The sequence below is a fragment of the Stegostoma tigrinum genome, chromosome 11, assembly GCF_030684315.1.
Source record: "Stegostoma tigrinum isolate sSteTig4 chromosome 11, sSteTig4.hap1, whole genome shotgun sequence".
Classification (NCBI taxonomy): domain Eukaryota; kingdom Metazoa; phylum Chordata; class Chondrichthyes; order Orectolobiformes; family Stegostomatidae; genus Stegostoma; species Stegostoma tigrinum.
Window position 1 is genome coordinate 43311050 of NC_081364.1, and position 18932 is coordinate 43329981.

The 18932-nt window shown below is 38.6% G+C and overlaps 1 protein-coding gene across 3 annotated transcripts in view; it reads left to right on the forward strand.

Annotated features, from left to right (window-relative positions):
* The window catches only part of LOC125460326 (FERM domain-containing protein 4B-like), a 325635-nt gene extending 309960 nt beyond the window's left edge, over positions 1-15675 (forward strand). For 2 of the 3 annotated variants that reach the window (XM_048547693.2, XM_048547691.2), the window contains exons 20-24: positions 4170-4340; positions 6205-6995; positions 8768-8891; positions 10226-10489; positions 13091-13200. In XM_048547693.2, the coding sequence (XP_048403650.2) occupies positions 4170-4340; positions 6205-6995; positions 8768-8891; positions 10226-10489; position 13091 (1351 nt within the window). In that variant the 3' untranslated portion in view covers positions 13092-13200. Of the gene's footprint in view, positions 1-4169; positions 4341-6204; positions 6996-8767; positions 8892-10225; positions 10490-13090 lie in introns of all 3 variants that reach the window. The other variant, XM_048547692.2, reaches the window with a different exon arrangement.
* The last annotated feature ends 3257 nt before the right edge of the window (positions 15676-18932 follow it).

The window sequence follows — 18932 nt, forward strand, 5'->3', positions numbered from 1 at the left end:
TGGATGCTAGGAATCTGAGAGAAGAACAGTGATGGAAATATTCAGATCTGATGGCAGTTGTGAATATGACCCATCAGAAGAAGAATAATAATCAAATCAAATGCCAATTCTGTGTCTCTTCAAAAGCAACCATGCCAGCTGAATATTCCCAGCACACCTATGAAAGCTTCTAATACAAACAGGCAAGATGATAGACCTGCATGGACTTAAATTGCTAACTGATAACTAATTTCCTGATTCTAGAACCAGACGATGGTACAAGGTTCTTCATCGTTCTCTATTTCTTTTAATTAATCTTCCTCTTGTAACTTCAGTGTGTATTTTTGTATCCCAAGGTGCTCAAAGTCACTAATGAATATCAATGTCAGACATCAAATGCAAACTTGAGTTCATCCAAAACTTTGCCACTTGGATCATTCAACACGTGCTGCCCCATTTACCAATTTGACCAATGATTGCTCGCCCACATTGTCATCTTCTCTGACAATGCCTTGATTAATTTTTATTTTAAAGTTCTATTGTCAACTGAACTTCCTATTTCGTTTAATTTCCTTCTGTCCTACTGCTGTCTTTAGAATTCTGAATTCCTCTATTATGGCTTCTATGTAGCCCTAATGTTATTTGATGCGCCATTAGTTTTAGGCTTTGACTGCCCAGTCCCTAACTGATGAAGTTTTCCCGTCCCTTACCTCCACTGGTGTTCTTCCTTACCTGCACTCCAGCCACCGCCTTCCACCCCACAAAGGAGACCCTCCATGTCTATGCCATAATTTCCTCCTGTAAGACACTCGCGAAAACTTAAATGTTCTTTGTTGTATTCCCTTACGGGCTTTGTACTGAAATTAGTTTGTTTCAATATGCTTCTGGATCGTTTTGCCATGTTAACTCTGCTTATAAATGTAATTTTCAAAATGTAAGCTTATTTTAGATTTGGGTCTTAACTTTATGGGATTGCCTGATACAGAACATCTGTAAACTAAGTCCTATTGTTTATGTCCTGTCAGTACCAGATGATTTCCATTATATTTCCTGTGATGTGACATGTGTTGCCTATTAATTGTACAGTTTTTCTACTAGAAGGAAACTTAGAAGACTATAAAGTCTAAATAAGGCAAGAAAATGAAATAAGCAATTGAAATGCCTTTACACACAATCTGGGAATCATTTATAAACTGGTTGGATATTCCAGTTGCTGTAGCATAGTTCATATTAGTGCAGCATTTTGGAGAACAATTAGATCATGCTAGTTTATGATACAATTGTACTTCATTTGCTCCCAACTCCAGCATCTTAACTAATAACTGTGTAGCTATCACAAATACTGCTTATTAAATATTCTGCAAAATTAATTATCATTATACTTACCTGAGACTGGTTTTACAATCTCTAGTGTTTGGGATTTAGGTATTCTGATCTGTACTCTTCAGTGTATCAACCGTTCTATCCTTTGCTGCCTGCTGTTAACTTTCTGTGCAAGGAAAAGATCATTTTATTTAGATCAGATTTGTGCTTTACTCATAGTTGCCTCTGTGTCCATACAGTGAATCTACCTTATTAACATTGTAAGGTGTTTTGAACTCAGTCAAAATAAGTGCAACTCTTTTGAAAGTAGAAAAGTGTGATTTTGTTCCTGACTGCTGTACCCTCATCCAAGAACTTAAAACTATTTCACTACCTGCACAAAAAGACAAGGAAGTTTTATACCAGCAAATATAATTACCTCAATGTTCCTGATTTTGTTTGGTCATTTGAAAGCAGAAATGTTGCCACGTTTATTGTGCTATCGCCAAACAGTACAGTTGCTTTCTTAAAATGGTCAGTAACTGAAAAAGTTGAAAAAGAATAGCTAAGCTACCTCTTTTTTAAAAACTTTTGGAGGGGTTGTGATAATAAGTGGTGTCACCTATAGACAATAGAGGAGGAGGCTGTTTTACCCCTTGAGATGTAATTCAAAACTAATCACATTACCCTGCTGTTATTCCTGTAACCCTGTATCTGAGTTTGCTTCAAGTATTTGACCAGTTTCTCCATAAAACATGCAATGGCCTCTGCTTCAATCACTGCCTTTGATGAAGCATTCCTTGCTTCAACACCTCACTGTTTCAAGCAATATTTTAACCTGATAACCCCTTGTCACCTAAATTCTGACAATAAAAGTATTCTCCCTCCAACGTCATTTGTTTAAACAATCTGCTTAACCTCTTCAGCCCACTTAGTAAAGATTATCCTTCTGTTTACATTTTCCTTTCATATTTGTAATTGTGCAAACTTAACCTTCTATTTTCTGTATGTGTTCTGTGATTGTAATCTCCTTCCTACAATGGATCCCAGAGCTGCACACTGAGTGAGCTAAATGTTTCATACAAAGTTGAAATTACTTCTCCATGTCATTATTGTTTACAAATGAAAATAATTTTAAAATGGTTTTTTGTCTGCTTTCATTTGCATTTTTGAGCATTTTGATTCTTTGAATCACTAGGTTACCGCCAATCTGCAGCCATCAACATTTCTTATTTCCCATTCCTAGTTTCTCATAAGCTTATTGTCTGGCACACGCATTCAACTTAGTCTATGGCCTATTTGCCAACTTCTACTTCCATACATCCATATTTTGAAGTTGTATTCCCTACATCAACGGCCATGTTATTTTTATAAACAATAACCCTTATCTTTAATTATATCAAACACTTCTACAGCCATGTATTCACTCTTAACTAGAAGTTATAACCACACAAATAAGCCATTTAACCAATCCGATCTCTTGGGTGACCATATAAGCAAATATCTCTAATGACACTTAAGTGTCATATTTCTCCAATGTGTCCCTTTTGTACTTCTCTAATCCCTAAGAACCAGTGGCTTGAGACATGCTATTAAAGGCCTTCCAAAAGTGCATTAATATTCCATCTACAAACTCTCATCCAGCCAATCAATATTTTTAAAAAGAAATCAGCCATTTTGCATGAAGAAATGTTGACTCTCCTTATTTAATTAGGACATTTCTAAATGCTCACTTATTTTATCTGGGTTTTGCCCAAAACTGACACAAGATGATCTGGCCTATAAACATCACCAATCTTGAAAAATATTTGAAATCTGCTAATATCCTGTTCAATTCCATAGTTGCCACATGTAAAATATTTCAACAGCCAAGGGTGCCTGCTGTCATGGCCAAGTGATTTATATAACTTGGTTTCAGCTCATTATTTAAGAACCAGTCCCTTTTTCTGCTGTCGTTCACAATTTTTTTTTTCCTCCTATCTATATGTTTTCATTACCAGCAAAATATTTCTATAATATCTCCACAATTTATTGAACCTTTGCAATTGGACTCTCTTCATTCCAAAATAATTTTAGCCTTTTATGTGCTTATGAAAAGGCTTTCACTTTGAGTCTTTCTAATCTCCCTTAACCTCCCTGTTTTACTTTTCTGCTCATTATCAGAGATGTTGTTTGGCTTAGTTTTATCGTGCCTCCCATTTTGTTAGTTCTTTTCATCTGTTTTTAGGCGTGGGAATGTATTCTTTGATGGACTTCTTTTTTGACTTGTTGGAAAGTATTTATTTTGTAATCTCTGTATCTTGTATTTAAGAGTGCCCACTGCTAATCCATCAACTCGTTTTTAATTTTAATTGCTCAGGAAGTTTGGACCAGATCCCTCCTTTTCTCACTGATCTTTGTGTTTTTCAAATCCAGCACTTTATATTTGACTTTGAGATCTTTTTCCCAATTGTTCTCCTGAGAACTACTTAGTCCACTTCAATTTCTAAAAGTAACTCAAGTCATGATTCTGTCCTTGTTGGACAAGGAACACACTGATCTCAGAAGTAATCATTTCACTTGTAGTTGACCAATTTGATTAAATTTAAATATTCTTAGCCACCAATTAAAACGGCTGGGAACTGTAGCAGCAAGGTTGAAGTAAATTGTTTCCAAGTAAGGATTGGGAACACAGATCTTCCCTGGGTTTGAGTTAATTTCCCATTACTGAACTGAAAAGCAAACTGTTGTGCCATTCATTTCCTAATTATTCAGTTGGAAAAATTTCCTTTAAATCGGCTTTTATTTTTGCTTTATAACAAAACTCTATGTTTTTATGATTAAAATAATCAAAACTGAACTAACAAAGTTAATACAATAATCAATTTGAAAATGGAAATGTATTACAGATACAGTAGTAACGAAGGTTACTACCTGCAGGAAATCGTGCATGGCTCTAGGGAACTGAGCTCAACACATAGCAGCCCCTACAGAACACAAGGGAGGCAATTCCATGGAGGAAGAAGTATGCCAGCTACCCCAGTTATGACTCGTAATGCTTACAGCAGCAGTCAGTTACGGTATGTCATTGAAGTAATTCCAAGTACTGTGAAAACCAGCACCTGCAGCACAACTAACTTAATTAAGTTTGTTGAAGTAACAGAGGCAATGCTGAAGGTAGCACGGTTGATTATGTTTGGATGGCTTTTCAAAAGTGATTTCATAAAGCACTGTAATCAACCTACTAGCAAAGGTGATACTTGGACTACAAGGGCATGAGTATATAATTCATTAAGGAGCAGAAAGCAGTGAGTAATGGTGTTTTCAGACTCTGGGCCCTTGGAGGGTGTAAAAGATGAACTTGCCATAGTCCTATCAGATCATAGGGTAGTGCTGTCATTAGAGAGAAACAATGGTGGTGATTTAACCTGAGGGTCACTCCGCCTCAGGTAAGGGGAAAGATTTGAGGAGCGTTTCTTTTTATTGTACAATATATTAATGACTTGAGCTTGAATATGCAAGCCAAAATTTGAAGTTTGCAAAGGATATGAAACTCCATGCATAAATATTTAAGAAAGTAGGTACTGGCAGGAAATTTCGTACTGAGAAGTGCAACATGTTGTATTTTGTTTGGGAAATGAAAAGACCCAATATAAATCAAATGCTACAATTATAAAGGCTTACAGAAACAGAGCACTGAGGATATATGCACATGCACCTTTGAAGGGGGCAGGAATAAATGAAAAGGCTGATGAGAAAACATCTAGAATTTTTGAATTTAAAAGAAAGTGCTGGAACAGGTTACATGTTTGCACAGATTGTGTGGTGGTCACTGGAGCAATACTGTCGTGAACAGATGGATCTGTAGCTGGTGAGATTGCAATCAAATGACTTTTCGCTCGTGTTGGTTCCTTCAGCCTATGAAGGTACGCAGACCTGGTTTGGCAGCTATATCCTTTAAGTCTTGACCAGCTCAGTCATTTGTGAAGTTGCTCAGCTACACTTGGTGACGTTGACGCCTGTTCCTTAGAATACATTCTATGCTCTTGATGCCCTCAGCACTTCCTTTTGAAGTGGTGTTGAATTCATCAACCAAGGGGCGCAGTGTGGTAATCGGCTGGAGGCTTCCTGTCCATTTTTGACACAATGCCCTGAGACTTCATGGGGTCTGTAGTCAATGTTGAAGACTCCTTTTTCAATTGCATACCACACTGCTGCCATCTCTGGTGTTGGTCTTGTGTGGAACATTTTGACACTGACCACCAGATGTTAGGAAGGAGAAATAACAGATTAACCATCTGTCTGGTTGCTTTCCTTTTTTGGGGGGGGCATTTTTTAAGCAGTTTGCAGCAACTGGGTGCCTTGCCAGGCCATTTCAGAGGCAGTCAAGAGTTGACTACATTGCTGTGGGGTATAGAATAATATGTAGGAGAGCAGATGTCCTTCCGTAAGGAACATTAGTGAGCTAAATGCATTTAAAAGATAACTGGCAATAATTTCACGGTCATCATTTGACTTTTAATTCCATCTTTCTGCTTTTTCAACTCCAATTTTGCCATCTGCTGTGGTGGGATTTGAACCTGGGTCCTGAAAGCATTATATGGGTCACTGGATTACTCATCCAGTGACAATACAACTGTGCCATGCCCCTTTACCAATTGAAGTCTACTTGCCGACTAATCAGTACTCTCTTCACATACAGTATAAAATATTGTTTGCCTTTTACGTTAGTATTTTTGTAATGTCCTTGATAGGTGCAAGGCGAAAAGCGTCAACAAAATGTCTTGTTTCAGCAATTTGTTTAGCATTAATTCATGTGAAATGTTTGTTAATATTGGGAAATAATATATTTCAGCATTCAGTGCGGGTTTCATTGTAACATTTCTAAGGCTTGAAATAGAAATTGTACTAGATCTCTCTTCATTTGTGTTTTGTTATATGCAGACCTGAGCTTTCCCCAAACCACTTCAGACAACGCAGCGGCAGCTTGGAATCGCAATCTCATCTTCTGGATGAAAGTGCAAGTGAAAGGACATTATTCCCCCTCTCAGTGGCTCAGAGGAGTTGCAGTACAGAGCTGCTGGATGATGGGTCATCCTACACCAGTCAATCCAGTACTGAGTACTATATCACACCAAGTAAACCTCCCCAGTACTACAACACCATGACAATGGGTTGCCGGTCAAGAGAAAGACGAAGACACAAGAAACCATTTGTTTCCTCGGCCGCTTCAGGAAGCATGCCAAATTTAGCACCAAAAGATGGAAAGAATGGAGTTTATCAGAATTCTTACAACCAACCGTCATCTGACTATTATATTCCAGGATATCGACCATACTGTGACTATGAGCCTTATGGATATATGTTTGAAAATGACACTGAAGGTCACTATAGTGTTAAAGCCCCATACAGATCATCACATTCTTATAATGTTGAACACTACAGAGATTACAATCGGTCTTACCAGGGCGACAGCGAGAGTATGCCTCAAAACCCATATGCAACACTGAGGAATGTGCGTAGGAGAGGTGCTAAGAGTGAACAAATAACCAAAAATATCCAGAAAGCCTTGGTTGCAGAAAGTTTGCGCGGCTGGTATGAGCGTGCCTCAACACACAAGGATTACGGCCTGCAGGCAGGCTTAGACTCTGACAGGGGCTCACAGCAAAGCCTAGGATTTGCTTATATGCATGGTCCATTTTCCCCTACAAGTAGGGCTACGTCTTTCACATCAGGTAGGATAAGATTTCTCAGCTGAAGTTAGCACTTGCACCTTAAGAATTTGCTGACCGTTAGTGATACAAGTCTATCATGTTTGTAAGTTTAGATGTTGGGAACAGAATTTAATGCTTGCCCCAGAGCCTAAAAGGGAGTTTGGGGGGCGGTGGTGCATGGGTTGTATATGGGGCAGGAAGACATGTTCAAGACCATTCATTATCCTGACTTAACCCAGCTTAAACCTTGGGAAGGAATGATTGAGGGTGGCCTCCATTCCCAGAAGTCTTTTAAGCATCTCATCCCACAGCTGCTGCATTTGTACCAGAGGCAGAAGTAGTCTGTGCCACATGGACAACCTGGAGGTAAACTTCAGCAGAGTGGAGGTATATCTGCTGTACCAGGGTGGGCGTGTCCCACTTCAGCATCCTAAGGCCAATGAAGAAATTGTTGGAGTAAATGGATTTACTCTTGGAAAGCCTAGTCCCCTGCTTCCCAACCCCATTCCTTTCCCACCCACTGTTATCTCCCTGGCTGAGGGCTCCACAACTGCCCTGGTGCTCCTTCTCCACGTAGGTGCTACTTCCACTGAAGCACCTGCAGTGGCCATCATTCATAACAGCAGCCAGCAAGTTGACTAAAATTGAGATCAGAGATAATGGGAACTGCAGATGCTAGAGAATCCGAGATAACAGTGTGGAGCTGGATGGACACAGCAGGCCAAGCAGCATCTTAGGAGCACAAAAGCTGACGTTTTGGGCCTAGACCCTTCATCAGAAATTCGTTGATGAAATTTGTTCTCGTGGGGCACTCAGAATTAACTGTGGCAAGCTTTTCGTTGGCTCTCCAGCTGGTGTACAACTCCATTCTAACCATTAAATTTCCAGCTTTTAATTTTATTCCTGAACACACACACTTCTTATAAATGTGGTTTCAGCAACAAGGATGGTAAATCTTAAAGCTTAGGATAAGCTAATGGAGTGCATTCTGTACAAATTCAGTTTGACCTGAGGGTTTTGTTTTTCAAGCACAAATGTGGTTCCATGATGCAACTTTCAGCTGGCTAATTATTTTTGTTTCTTTCTGCATTCAGAGTCCTTTTTTTTGTTACATAATTATTTAGCATTCATGTCTTGTTTACCAGGCAAATATTCATTTGTGAAGATGTGACTTTAAAAGTAGTGTGTGGCAGGTTTAAAAATGACAATACTAAGATAAAGTGAGAATAAGAAATAATGAGATAACTATCTTTTGTCATTTCCCGAACAGTAACTAATAGTAGAGGTAACAGGTTGTTCCTCTCCCTGAGAGTCCGTGAGTGTATTAAACATACTACGGAGAATTCCTTGCTTAGATTACACATGAATGGTCTGACATGTTCACAGATTCGGTTTTGGGTAAGCGGGGCTCAATGACTTGCTCTAACCCAGGTAAATTATTACCTTAAACATACATTGTTTTGATTTAAACAGCATTTCAGTTGGCAATATAAAGCAGATACGAATGACGTATTTAGATCTATTACATTGGTGGAGTAGTAAAACCAGTTAGAGCACATTATGTAAACCTGGTGCATGAATTTGACTATTCCTAAAGATAGAACATGACTGGGTGACTTGAACTTCTCTGGTCCATGGTAAGCTGAATTGCATAATTATATTTGAATATATTTGAGTCCGGTCAATTACTAAATGAATCAAACGTTTAAAATTCTAAAAGATAAATTAAATCATCATTGGCTAATGTGCAGCTTACATGGTTTTTAAAAATTCATAATCTTTTAAAATCCCAGTCTCTTCAGCGACAAGTACAGGAACTTGGCGGAGCCAGTTAACTGTCGGCCATCAGGACTATGATCATGGAGCTTACACAAGTTCGTTTAGTAACTCCTACAGCAATACTACACTACACAGCAGGTGAGTGTCAACAGCAACCAGAGAAAAATCTCAATTGACCTGTTTCTCTTAAAGCTGAAACATGTAATCTGTTTGCAGAAATTATATATTTATGTTAATGGCTGGTTTCTGGTATATTCCAGCAATTATTTTTTGAAAGATAGTTACTCGTTCTACCACTTAAACAAAAATGTAGTCAGTGAATGAAAAGCAACATGTCAGTTTTAAGACCTGCTGCTTGCAGGAGACATGAGGTGAGTAGATGAATGAGGAATAGTACCGTAAGCATGTTTTTTTTTAAGAATAGCATTTCTACACTTTACCCACAGAATTTGAGGTTTCTGTAAAGAGAAGTATGATTAGATTCCCTACCGTGTGGAAACGGGTCCTTCGGCCCAACAAGTCCATCCACACCACCCCTTGAAGCAGCCCACCCAGACCCATCCCCCTGTAACCTACACATCCCTGAACACTATGGGCAATTTAGCATGGCCAATCCACCTAGCCTGCACATCTTTGGACTGTGGGAGGAAACCGGAGCACCCGGAGGAAACCCACATAGACACTGGGAGAATGTGCAAACTCCACACAGACAGTTGCCTGAGGCTGGAATCGAACCTGGGTCCCTGGCGTTGTGAGGCTGCAGTGCTAACCACTGAGCCACCGTGCCACCCATAAAGTATTGATTGATTTTATTGTCATGTATACCGAAATGCAGTGAAAAGCTTTGTTCATGAGCAGTGCAGGCAGATCACAGCTAGAACTATTGTTTATATAATAGTTTATTATTGAGGGGTCAATGTAAAATCCTCCCAATAAGCAAGGTCCGTGAAGATCTTCTCAGAAGAAAGGGGCGTACTTTGTGCAATATCCAAACAAGAGTTTTTAAACCTAAGTTGTTGTATTCAAGTGAACTGCTCTTACTGTTTTGAATTGTTTACACTTTGCAATAGTGTACTACAGAATGGAATAGACCTCAGATTTTGCATTATCATGCCAGACATTTCTTTCAAAACTAGTCCTGCCTCAGTTCTACCAGAAGTGAATGTTTTACCTTTGCAACATCTTTTACAGGGAGGTACATGGCCTTTGCTCAGTGCTTCCTTTCTCCGACAGCATAGCTTTGAGCAGTAAAATGATAATGTGGAGAAATCAACCTGTATGGCGCTGTAGTATTGTATAGTGATTAGTGTTGAGACAACAAATTTCACATGGTTGAGAAATCAATGGGCCTACTGGTGCCTGTGATTCTGTACCCTTGTTTAAATGAACACTTGCAAGGGAGGAGCAAAAGAAATGAAGAAAATAATCTCGCGATTCACTTCTTACTTTCCTTGTCGGTCATTTTCTTGTAGGCCTAGCTCCTTCCAGTCTCTTGATGATCCTTTTTCTACTGAGCACCACCATTTCCCTGCTGTTGGCACTGCTCCTACCAGACATTCATCTGCCTCCTCCTCTTCCTCCTCCTCTTCCTCTTCCTCTTTCTCATCCACTTCATCCACTTCCACTCTCCCTTACAAAGAGGAGTGTTTCACTCAGTGTACTGACTGCAGCCACCATCGTATCTACAGAAATGAGATATTCATTAAATACCTATACGCAAAATGTAGTCCGCGGTAGTAAGTATTCTTGCGTGTTTTTGTCTGTGATGGTTGGTGACTCTTGGTGTTTACGCTTGCTAACAAAGCTTGAAGTTAGCTGAACCGCTTTCTATGTAGCGCTTCTTTGATGTAAAGTTTATAAATTTAAGAGCAATAACCTTAATGTTGCTTTACTGCTTCAACAAATAGTCAACAGTTGCGGAACTCAAAACAAAATTTTGAAACTAACAGTCTAAAGATGGAAGGTTCCTCCTAACATTTATTACAATTCAGTTCTAAAAATTCTATGCTTAATTGAGGTCCACATGCCAATATATGTGCAGCAAAAAAAAGCTGAAGTTTCGAATTTTGTTTCTTTATTAATTTACTTACTTGTACATGCTAAATTGTTGTAGACTGATTTGGCATTGAGATCTGCTCTACTTTGTCTATGATCAAATTTTCAGATGTACCTCCCAAAAGCTTTTGTGTGCTTTTCCCCCAGTATTCTTGTCAGTATTGGGCATTGCTGAGTTGTACAAATTCCCTTCCAGATTGTGTGTCAAATAGCTATTGAATTAGTTTCTCAGTTGACCTCTGTATTCGTGATCTAGGGAGAGGGAAAATAAGACAGGCACAGTTTTTGTTCTTAATATTCAAGTCTGAGGGTAAAGCTGGACTCAGTATAATGTAATTGATGGGTGCATAGCCTGTAATACTAATACATAGGCTTGCTTGACTGAAAATGGGTACTTGACTGAAGTGTGGGAGGTATATATGGAACAATGTCTCATCAGGGAAGGAAAGGTTGGGGGTGGATGTGGTTGTCAGGGAATGGTTCAAATGTTCTGGTATTCTGAAATTACTGAGTGGAGTAAAGTTTGAATATCAAAGGAGTCTTCAAAGTAAGTTACTCGACCCGAACCTCCTTTATTTCCCACCAACTTTCCCTGCGCCCCCAAAAGAAATCGTAAAGCTGAATTTAGTTGGGATCTTTTCCTGTAAAACATGAAAGTATTTGCAGGGGGCATTAAACAAAATTTTGTCACCAAGCCACGTTTTAAATTTTTGGAGCAATGCTTGCAGCATTAGTCAGCTTAAAGGGAAGATGAATCATTAATGGCCTGTACCGCTAAATGGCTTTCGCAATCAACAATCTTTTGAAAAAAAATTATCTTAAATTGCAAAAGACACCATGCTATGCAGTGTCCCTTTGAGCTGTTTATTAATGAGTCAAATATGAATATCCAGACCTAAATAATAGAGGGTTTCTAGGTCAAAGGAAGCACTGTAACTTACTAAGAGTATTGTCCTGATTGCAAACCCCAGTTTTCTTTAAAATATACAATATTACTACATTTAAAATTTAATCTGACTAGCCTTCTGATTTGAATTTCAAATATTCCCTGAGGTTATCAATAATTATCACATTGCATCTAATCAATTTTTTTTTGTAAAAATTTGAAGGAATTCCTAGTTTTGTTTAAAATCCAATTCAAATGTTCATTTGTCACTGTAGCAATAAAGATGAATAGAGAATTTCAGTACCATCAGCACTTAATTTCTGGTAAAACTATTAATAGGATCACAATGATAAGCACACTTCAGCCCATCCACAGTTTCTGTTTTATTTCGTTACATTAATGCTTGGATAAGAGTTCGAGAAATTCTAAATGTTAAGAACTAAATAAATCACTAATAATTGTTTAGTCAACAAAAAGTGGTTTTTCCGTCAGGCTTTTATTCTACAGCAGATGTAGGATACCGCATTGACTTTCTTGAGCCAACTAAGAAAGAACAGTTAGACAGGATAGTGAAGAAGGCATTTGGTATGTTTGCCTGTATTGGTCAATGCATTCAGTATAGGAGTTGGGAGGTCATGTTGCAGCTGTATAGGGCATTGGTTAGGCCACTTTTGGAATACTGTGTGCAATTCTGGTCTCCCTGCTATAGAAAGCATGTTGTGAAACTACAAAGGGATCAGAAAAGATTCACAAGGATGTTGTCTGGCTTGTGAGGTGGTTTGAGTTTTGGGAAGAGGCTGAATAGGCTGGGGCTGTTTTCCCTGGAGCATTGGAGGCTGAGGGCTAACCTTTATAGATGTTTATAAAATCATGAGTTGCAGGGATGGCTAGATAGCAAAGGTCTTTCCCCAGGATGGGGGAATCCAAAACAACAACGTATAGGTTAAAGGTGAGAGGGGAGGGTTTAAAAGGGACCAAAGGGACAATTTTTTTTGCAAAGTGGAGGGTGGTGCGTGTATGGAATGAGCTGCCAGAGTTTGGTGCAATTACAATTACTTAAAAGGCATCTTGATGGATATATGATTAGGAATGGTTTAGATGGATATGAGCCAAATGTTGGCACATGTCACTAGATTTATATAGGATATTTAGTTGGCATGGACCAAAGGCTCTGTTTCCATGCTGTACAGCTCTATGACTCTGCGTCCCTGTGACCTTCAGGCAATCAATGTTATTAAACCAAATGCAGATCTTTATAAAAAAGCTATAATTTGTAAGTTGTGATTAATGTGTTGACTGTTTTAAACTATATTGGCATTTTCTGAAATACATGTCCTTTTTAGATGAATATTGCAGTTCTTTTCTAACTTTTTCTTTCTCTCAAAATACTTACCAGAGCTTACCCGAAACAAATAGACAGTGGAGACACAAGCCAGCTGGAAGATGATGTGTATTCTGAAGAGCAAGTGTTGTTATGGCACGAAGACTCTAAACCTGGAACTCTGGTTTAAGTCATTGCTGGTTGACTTTCAACCTTCATTGTTTAACATATGGATAACTTACTCTGTGTGCCTTGCGTCTTTCTCGATCTGTTCAAGCAATGGTTTATTTCTACCAATGGGAATCATTCTTGGAACATTTTCGTTTGCTGAAAGTACTGTACCTGAATGCTGGGAAACGTATTCTGACAGAATTGTGCAGAAAGATTGAAAGCTTAAATTCCACAGGTTACAGTTTCATAAGAGTTTGCTTTGAATTGGTAAACATGCATTCTAAAGAAGGAAGTCCTTTTTTTTTAAGTGGATTACTTTGTATTTAAATCTTAGCATGGAAGGATAGCACTTGGATTTTGTTTTAAACTGTGAATGCACTTTTGAAGGACTGAGTTGATAAAATTGGATGCTCTTCGTTGTTCAGTGAACTTGGACTAAAAGGAACTATGGTTTTTGCATAGATATAAAAGGTTGAAGGACAAAGCAGGGTAGTGAGCAACTTCGTATGCTTTGGAAGTCTAAGGGTACTTTGCATATTATTAAATGAAGGATGTCATATATTTTGGCAAGGAACTATTGACTCTGATTACTTGAATAGTGTTTAGTGGGCTTATGAGTTTTATAAATGAATAGTTGGAATTAAGACCAGAAAAAGGTAGGCAATACATTTTAGATATTTTTCTGAGCTAGCTAGAAGAAACATAAAGAATTATGCATTCATGTTTTTTAAAGTGCTTTGGTAATTTATCCTAACAGTAGTGTTTTCAAATGGGTTTTTAATTTGTGGGGGAGAAGAGTTATTGGACCAATTGAGGCTAATGGCAATCATTACTGGATCATTCTGAATGCCAAACATAACCAGTCATGAAAGTATGCATCAAAGATATCTTTCACAATATGTTTCAAAGAAGGAGCACATGGCTTGAGAGACAATATGCCAAAATGCAGAAACAAAAACAGTTTTTCAAGAAAAGAAAAAGCACAATTCTTCTGGTTTTGACTGTCAAGATGATAGTGCAAACTGGTTAAAACAGAACAATTTGATTATTAACCCATCCTGATATCTGGTTATGTGATTATCTTCGCTGAGCACATTTGGTGCACTCCCCATAACACAGGTACAATGCTGTTCTCCTGATCTTCCTTGGTATATTAACTTCTTTCAAAAGGAATCAGAGAATTTTTGACAATGATTCATCAACCGCAGTGCTTTTTTATGTAAGCAACAAATGAACAACTGCTCCAACGCTCGACAGGTAAATGAGCTAGAAGGTAATTAATGAGTCTAAATTCAGTCTTTTAAGCTGTCAGAAGGATTTAGCTGACCTCTGTTTGTGTGAAGTAATGGTATTAGAGGAATTTCTGTCCCATTTTCAGAAAGAGGAAAGTGAAAAATAACCCATGGTTCTGACTCTTGAAATTTGATAGTCGACTTATGCTGGAAAACACAAGGTAATGAACTCGGAAGCTTCCAATGATTTATGCTACAGTCAAATAGCTTGCCAACATTCATCATCAAATTTCACTTTGAAGAATAGGTGCCAGAAGACTGGCACCTAGAAGTGCCAGTTGCCATGGAACTGTATGCCAAGCATGAGTCACCACTTACAAGAAAAGAAGGGCGAGAGCCTAAGTAATTGGCTATTGCCCTCCTCTTGCTGACTGCTACTTAAGCTATAGTTACCATGGTGAGGTTTAAAGGGACTGACTTCAGAGTTCATCTCAAAAGAACAGTGCAAAAACAAAAGCATGTCAACAAGATAGAAAGCCTCAAGACATGATATTGTTCACAGAGAGAAAGGTGAAACTGCAAACAAAATGTTTCCTTTCTAAAACAGAAGTGCTCATGAGGCTCACACTACCTCACTATTTCCTTGGAAAATACATACATTTACCAGTTCAGAGTCTGGGGATGTTTTAATGTGTCATTTACAGTATATGAATATTACAAGTTGGTGTGTTGGAGACCTGGCAATGTTATTCCAAGTTCTAACTGGTGAATGTGTGCTCGCCATGCTGGAATCCATGCAAAGGTGCTGTCATTCTTTTTTAAAAAAAAAGGGGAAAGAATGTTGCAGTTTTGTTTATTATGTAAAGTTTCTGAAATGATACTTTTTGTGAACATTTTTATTATTTTTTTTCAAAGCATGTAATATATAGTAAACTAATTTGGTAAGCTGGTTCTTAGTTTTTTTTATTCTTGAGAAAAAGGTTTCAATTCATATGGGTATTTGGAAACAAAGCTTTTAACTTATTCTTTTGCATATTTGTACAGCTTTACCCAGAGAGAAACTTTTGTGTATGCCTTTACATAATACTCCTGTCTTCCTTCCTACTATAAAAAGAATGTGCTTTAAAAGCAGGAGGCCAACAAATAAAGCATATGTTTCCTGTGTGTATTTTTTTGTAATTCTACACAGCTCGACGTCAGTGCTGCAATATCTTTATTTTTTTCAATAAATTCATTTCCCCCCATATTGTGAAAATATTTAAATTGTTTTATGTGCATTCTTTTATATAACAATTAACTTGTTTGCGATCAAGGACATTTTCTTGAACATGTACTCAAGTACCATTCTAATGTTGATCTAAATTGGATTCTCTTTTCAACATCCTTTTTATATTTTTTATGGATATTTCAATTAATTTTTGAATGCTTTCCTAGTTTCTGTACTATTCTTGTCCCTTTTTCTTTCCTGTGTTTTCGCTCTGATTCTGTCAACTCTCATTCAGTATTTGAATAAAAGTCCTAACGTATCGATCCTGAGATGATCAATCCTCTGTTGTAACATGTTTGACACAATTTGCAAAGATCATTGTGTTGTGCAGTAATTTATTGCATCTTTATTCTTGGTCAAGATTCCACGCGATTGGGATAGAAACTATTCCACTTTTGGGGAAAGAAATTAATTTTGAAGCAAATATAGACAGTAAGTAATTGAACCTTATTTCAAAGGTGTTTGTCCACTACATGTGGTTATGTTAGTGTTCTAAGATCTTCTTAAATACCATTACTGCTCAAGAGCAAGATAAATTGTTATTTAAGCACACACCCCTCCAAAATCTCTTTACAAATGAGTAGTTCTACAGTGTGAGTTTATATAGTGGGTATCAAAGACCTTATTCTCACTTGATATCAATACATGCACACACATTTTCCAGTTGGGGTCTCTGGATAATTAGCAGAATTTGAAACCATGACTAACTTTTCTTCACCTTTCTATAACCTTCGTGCATTGATGTCATTTGTAGCATGCCAGCTGCTGCTGAGACCAGCTAGGCCAGACAGACTGGGAATCGAATTGGAGACCTACGACCTCTATAGCTTAAAGCTAACACTGGGTGGTGTGTTTACCCATAAGATCGATCTGGGAAGTACACAGATTGATCGTTGAGGCTCTGTTTATTTTAAACTTTAATATCACCACAACAGATATGTTGGAGAGAATATCCTTCCCAACATTGTACTTTCCAGGGCAGTTCTGAGCCCATTTGTCCTTCTTGTTAAGTCCCTATTTAACACAAACTTTTAAAGATGAAATATGTCTGGTGGTAAAGCATGAGCACAATGACTGACTTGAACATTTTAGAGCAGTTTTTTTAATGTCTTCTTTCATCCATCTTTCTCAGTTCCAGCATAAGTAACCAGATTCTTATGTTAAACCACTTCTAGTTGTTCAAGCCACATTAAATGTTTGATGTGTGCACCATCAGATTTTTATTATCCATTTATCTTCATAGGGCCAATACTGTAAGCATGATGTTTTATTGTTATATAAGGTTATGTTTTAGAAATGCCTTTCATTTGGGATGGAAAAAGGGTTTATAAAATGGTGTTCTATAGTCTGCATTGTAACAAGTATGAGCAGCATAACTGCTAAAAATTATTAGAAAGCCTAAATTGTCACTGGAAAGAAGGCTTACTTACACTTAAAGACAGATACTGCTATCCTTAACTCTGTAATGATTAAACTTCTTTTCAAGTCCCAGGAAGAAGTTGAGAATAATTGCTTTCAACCCAATATGTCCTAAACAATCTAGCTCCTTCCAAGATCGAAGAGTTCAGGTCTCCACGAAAGATAATCAATATATTTACCTGGATGTAGGGCCTCTGTTATTCATGTTACCATAGATGTTGGCTTTAAGAGGAAAATGCCTTCTACGTGCGTGCATTCTTGAAACTCTTCCAAACTGTCTGCCAGGAACCAGAAGAGCAGAGAACCTGGAGTCTAAAAGGCGTCCTGACTCCATGCAGAGCAATACAGATGAGATCTTGGATTAAATAGGTCAAATTTATGAAAGTTTGAAATAATCGGAAGATTTGCCTAGCTTGTGTTACAGGAAAAATTAGCAGGGAAAAGCCCTCCCATGAAAGTTAGTGCTGATGTTACAAGTTACCGGGATAGGAAAGGGATGGCAATTAACATTCAAGAGCTGAAAAATTTGATTGCTTCTTTACTTGGCCACAAAGAGACTGTAATGAATTGGAAGCATAGAATCTCTACAGTGCGCATAGAGGCTATTCAACCAATTGTGTTGTCATGTGTGAGCTTACACAGGGGATAGCAAAGATCTTATCCTCACTTGATATCAACACACACGCACGCGCACATACAAGCACTTTCCAGTTGGGGTCCCTGGATAATTAGCAGAATTTGAAACCACGGCTAAATTTTCTTCACCTTTTCTATAACCTTAGTCCATTGATGTCATTTGTAACCAAGAGATAACCAAGCAGATATTTGTGTTTGGATGAAATGCTATGAAACCAGTCAACCCATCAAAAGGCATGAAGAGATCGTTATCGCCTAATAAGTTCACATTATCATTAGAATCTTCATATGCTGGAAATGAAAATGTTGTATACAATTATAAAACCTGAAAACGAGCAAGGATTAATCCAATCAATCCATCTGGTTCATTAATGTCCTTTTGGGAAAGAAACTGCTATTCTTATCTGAGATAATGGGAACTGCAGATGCTGGAGAATTCCAAGATAATAAAATGTGAGGCTGGATGAACACAGGAGCACAAAAGCTGACGTTTCGGGCCTAGACCCTTCATCAGACAGGGGGATGGGGAGAGGGAACTGGAATAAATAGGGAGAGAGGGGGAGGCGGACCGAAGATGGAGAGAAAAGAAGATAGGTGGGGAGGTAGGGAGGGGATAGGTCAGTCCAGGGAAGACGGACAGGTCAAGGAGGTGGGATGAGGTTAGTAGGTAGATGGGGGTGCGGCTTGGTGTGGGAGGAAGGGATGGGTGAGAGGAAGAACCGGTTAGGGAGGCAGAGACAGGTTGGACTGGTTTTGGGATGCAGTGGGTGTGGGGGAAGAGCTGGGCTGGTTGTGTGGTGCAGTGGGGGGAGGGGACAAACTGGGCTGCTTTAGGGATGCAGTAGGGGAGGGGGAGATTTTGAAACTGGTGAAGTCCACATTGATACCATTAGGCTGCAGGGTTCCCAGGCGGAATATGAGTTGCTGTTCCTGCAACCTTCGGGTGGCATCATTGTGGCACTGCAGGAGGCCCATGACGGACATGTTATCTAGAGAATGGGAGGGGGAGTGGAAATGGTTTGCGACTGGGAGGTGCAGTTGTTTATTGCGAACTGAGCGGAGGTGTTCTGCAAAGCGGTCTCCAAGCCTCCGCTTGGTTTCCACAATGTAGAGGAAGCCACACTGGGTACAGTGGATGCAGTATACCACATTGGCAGATGTGCAGGTGAACCTCTGCTTAATGTGGAATGTC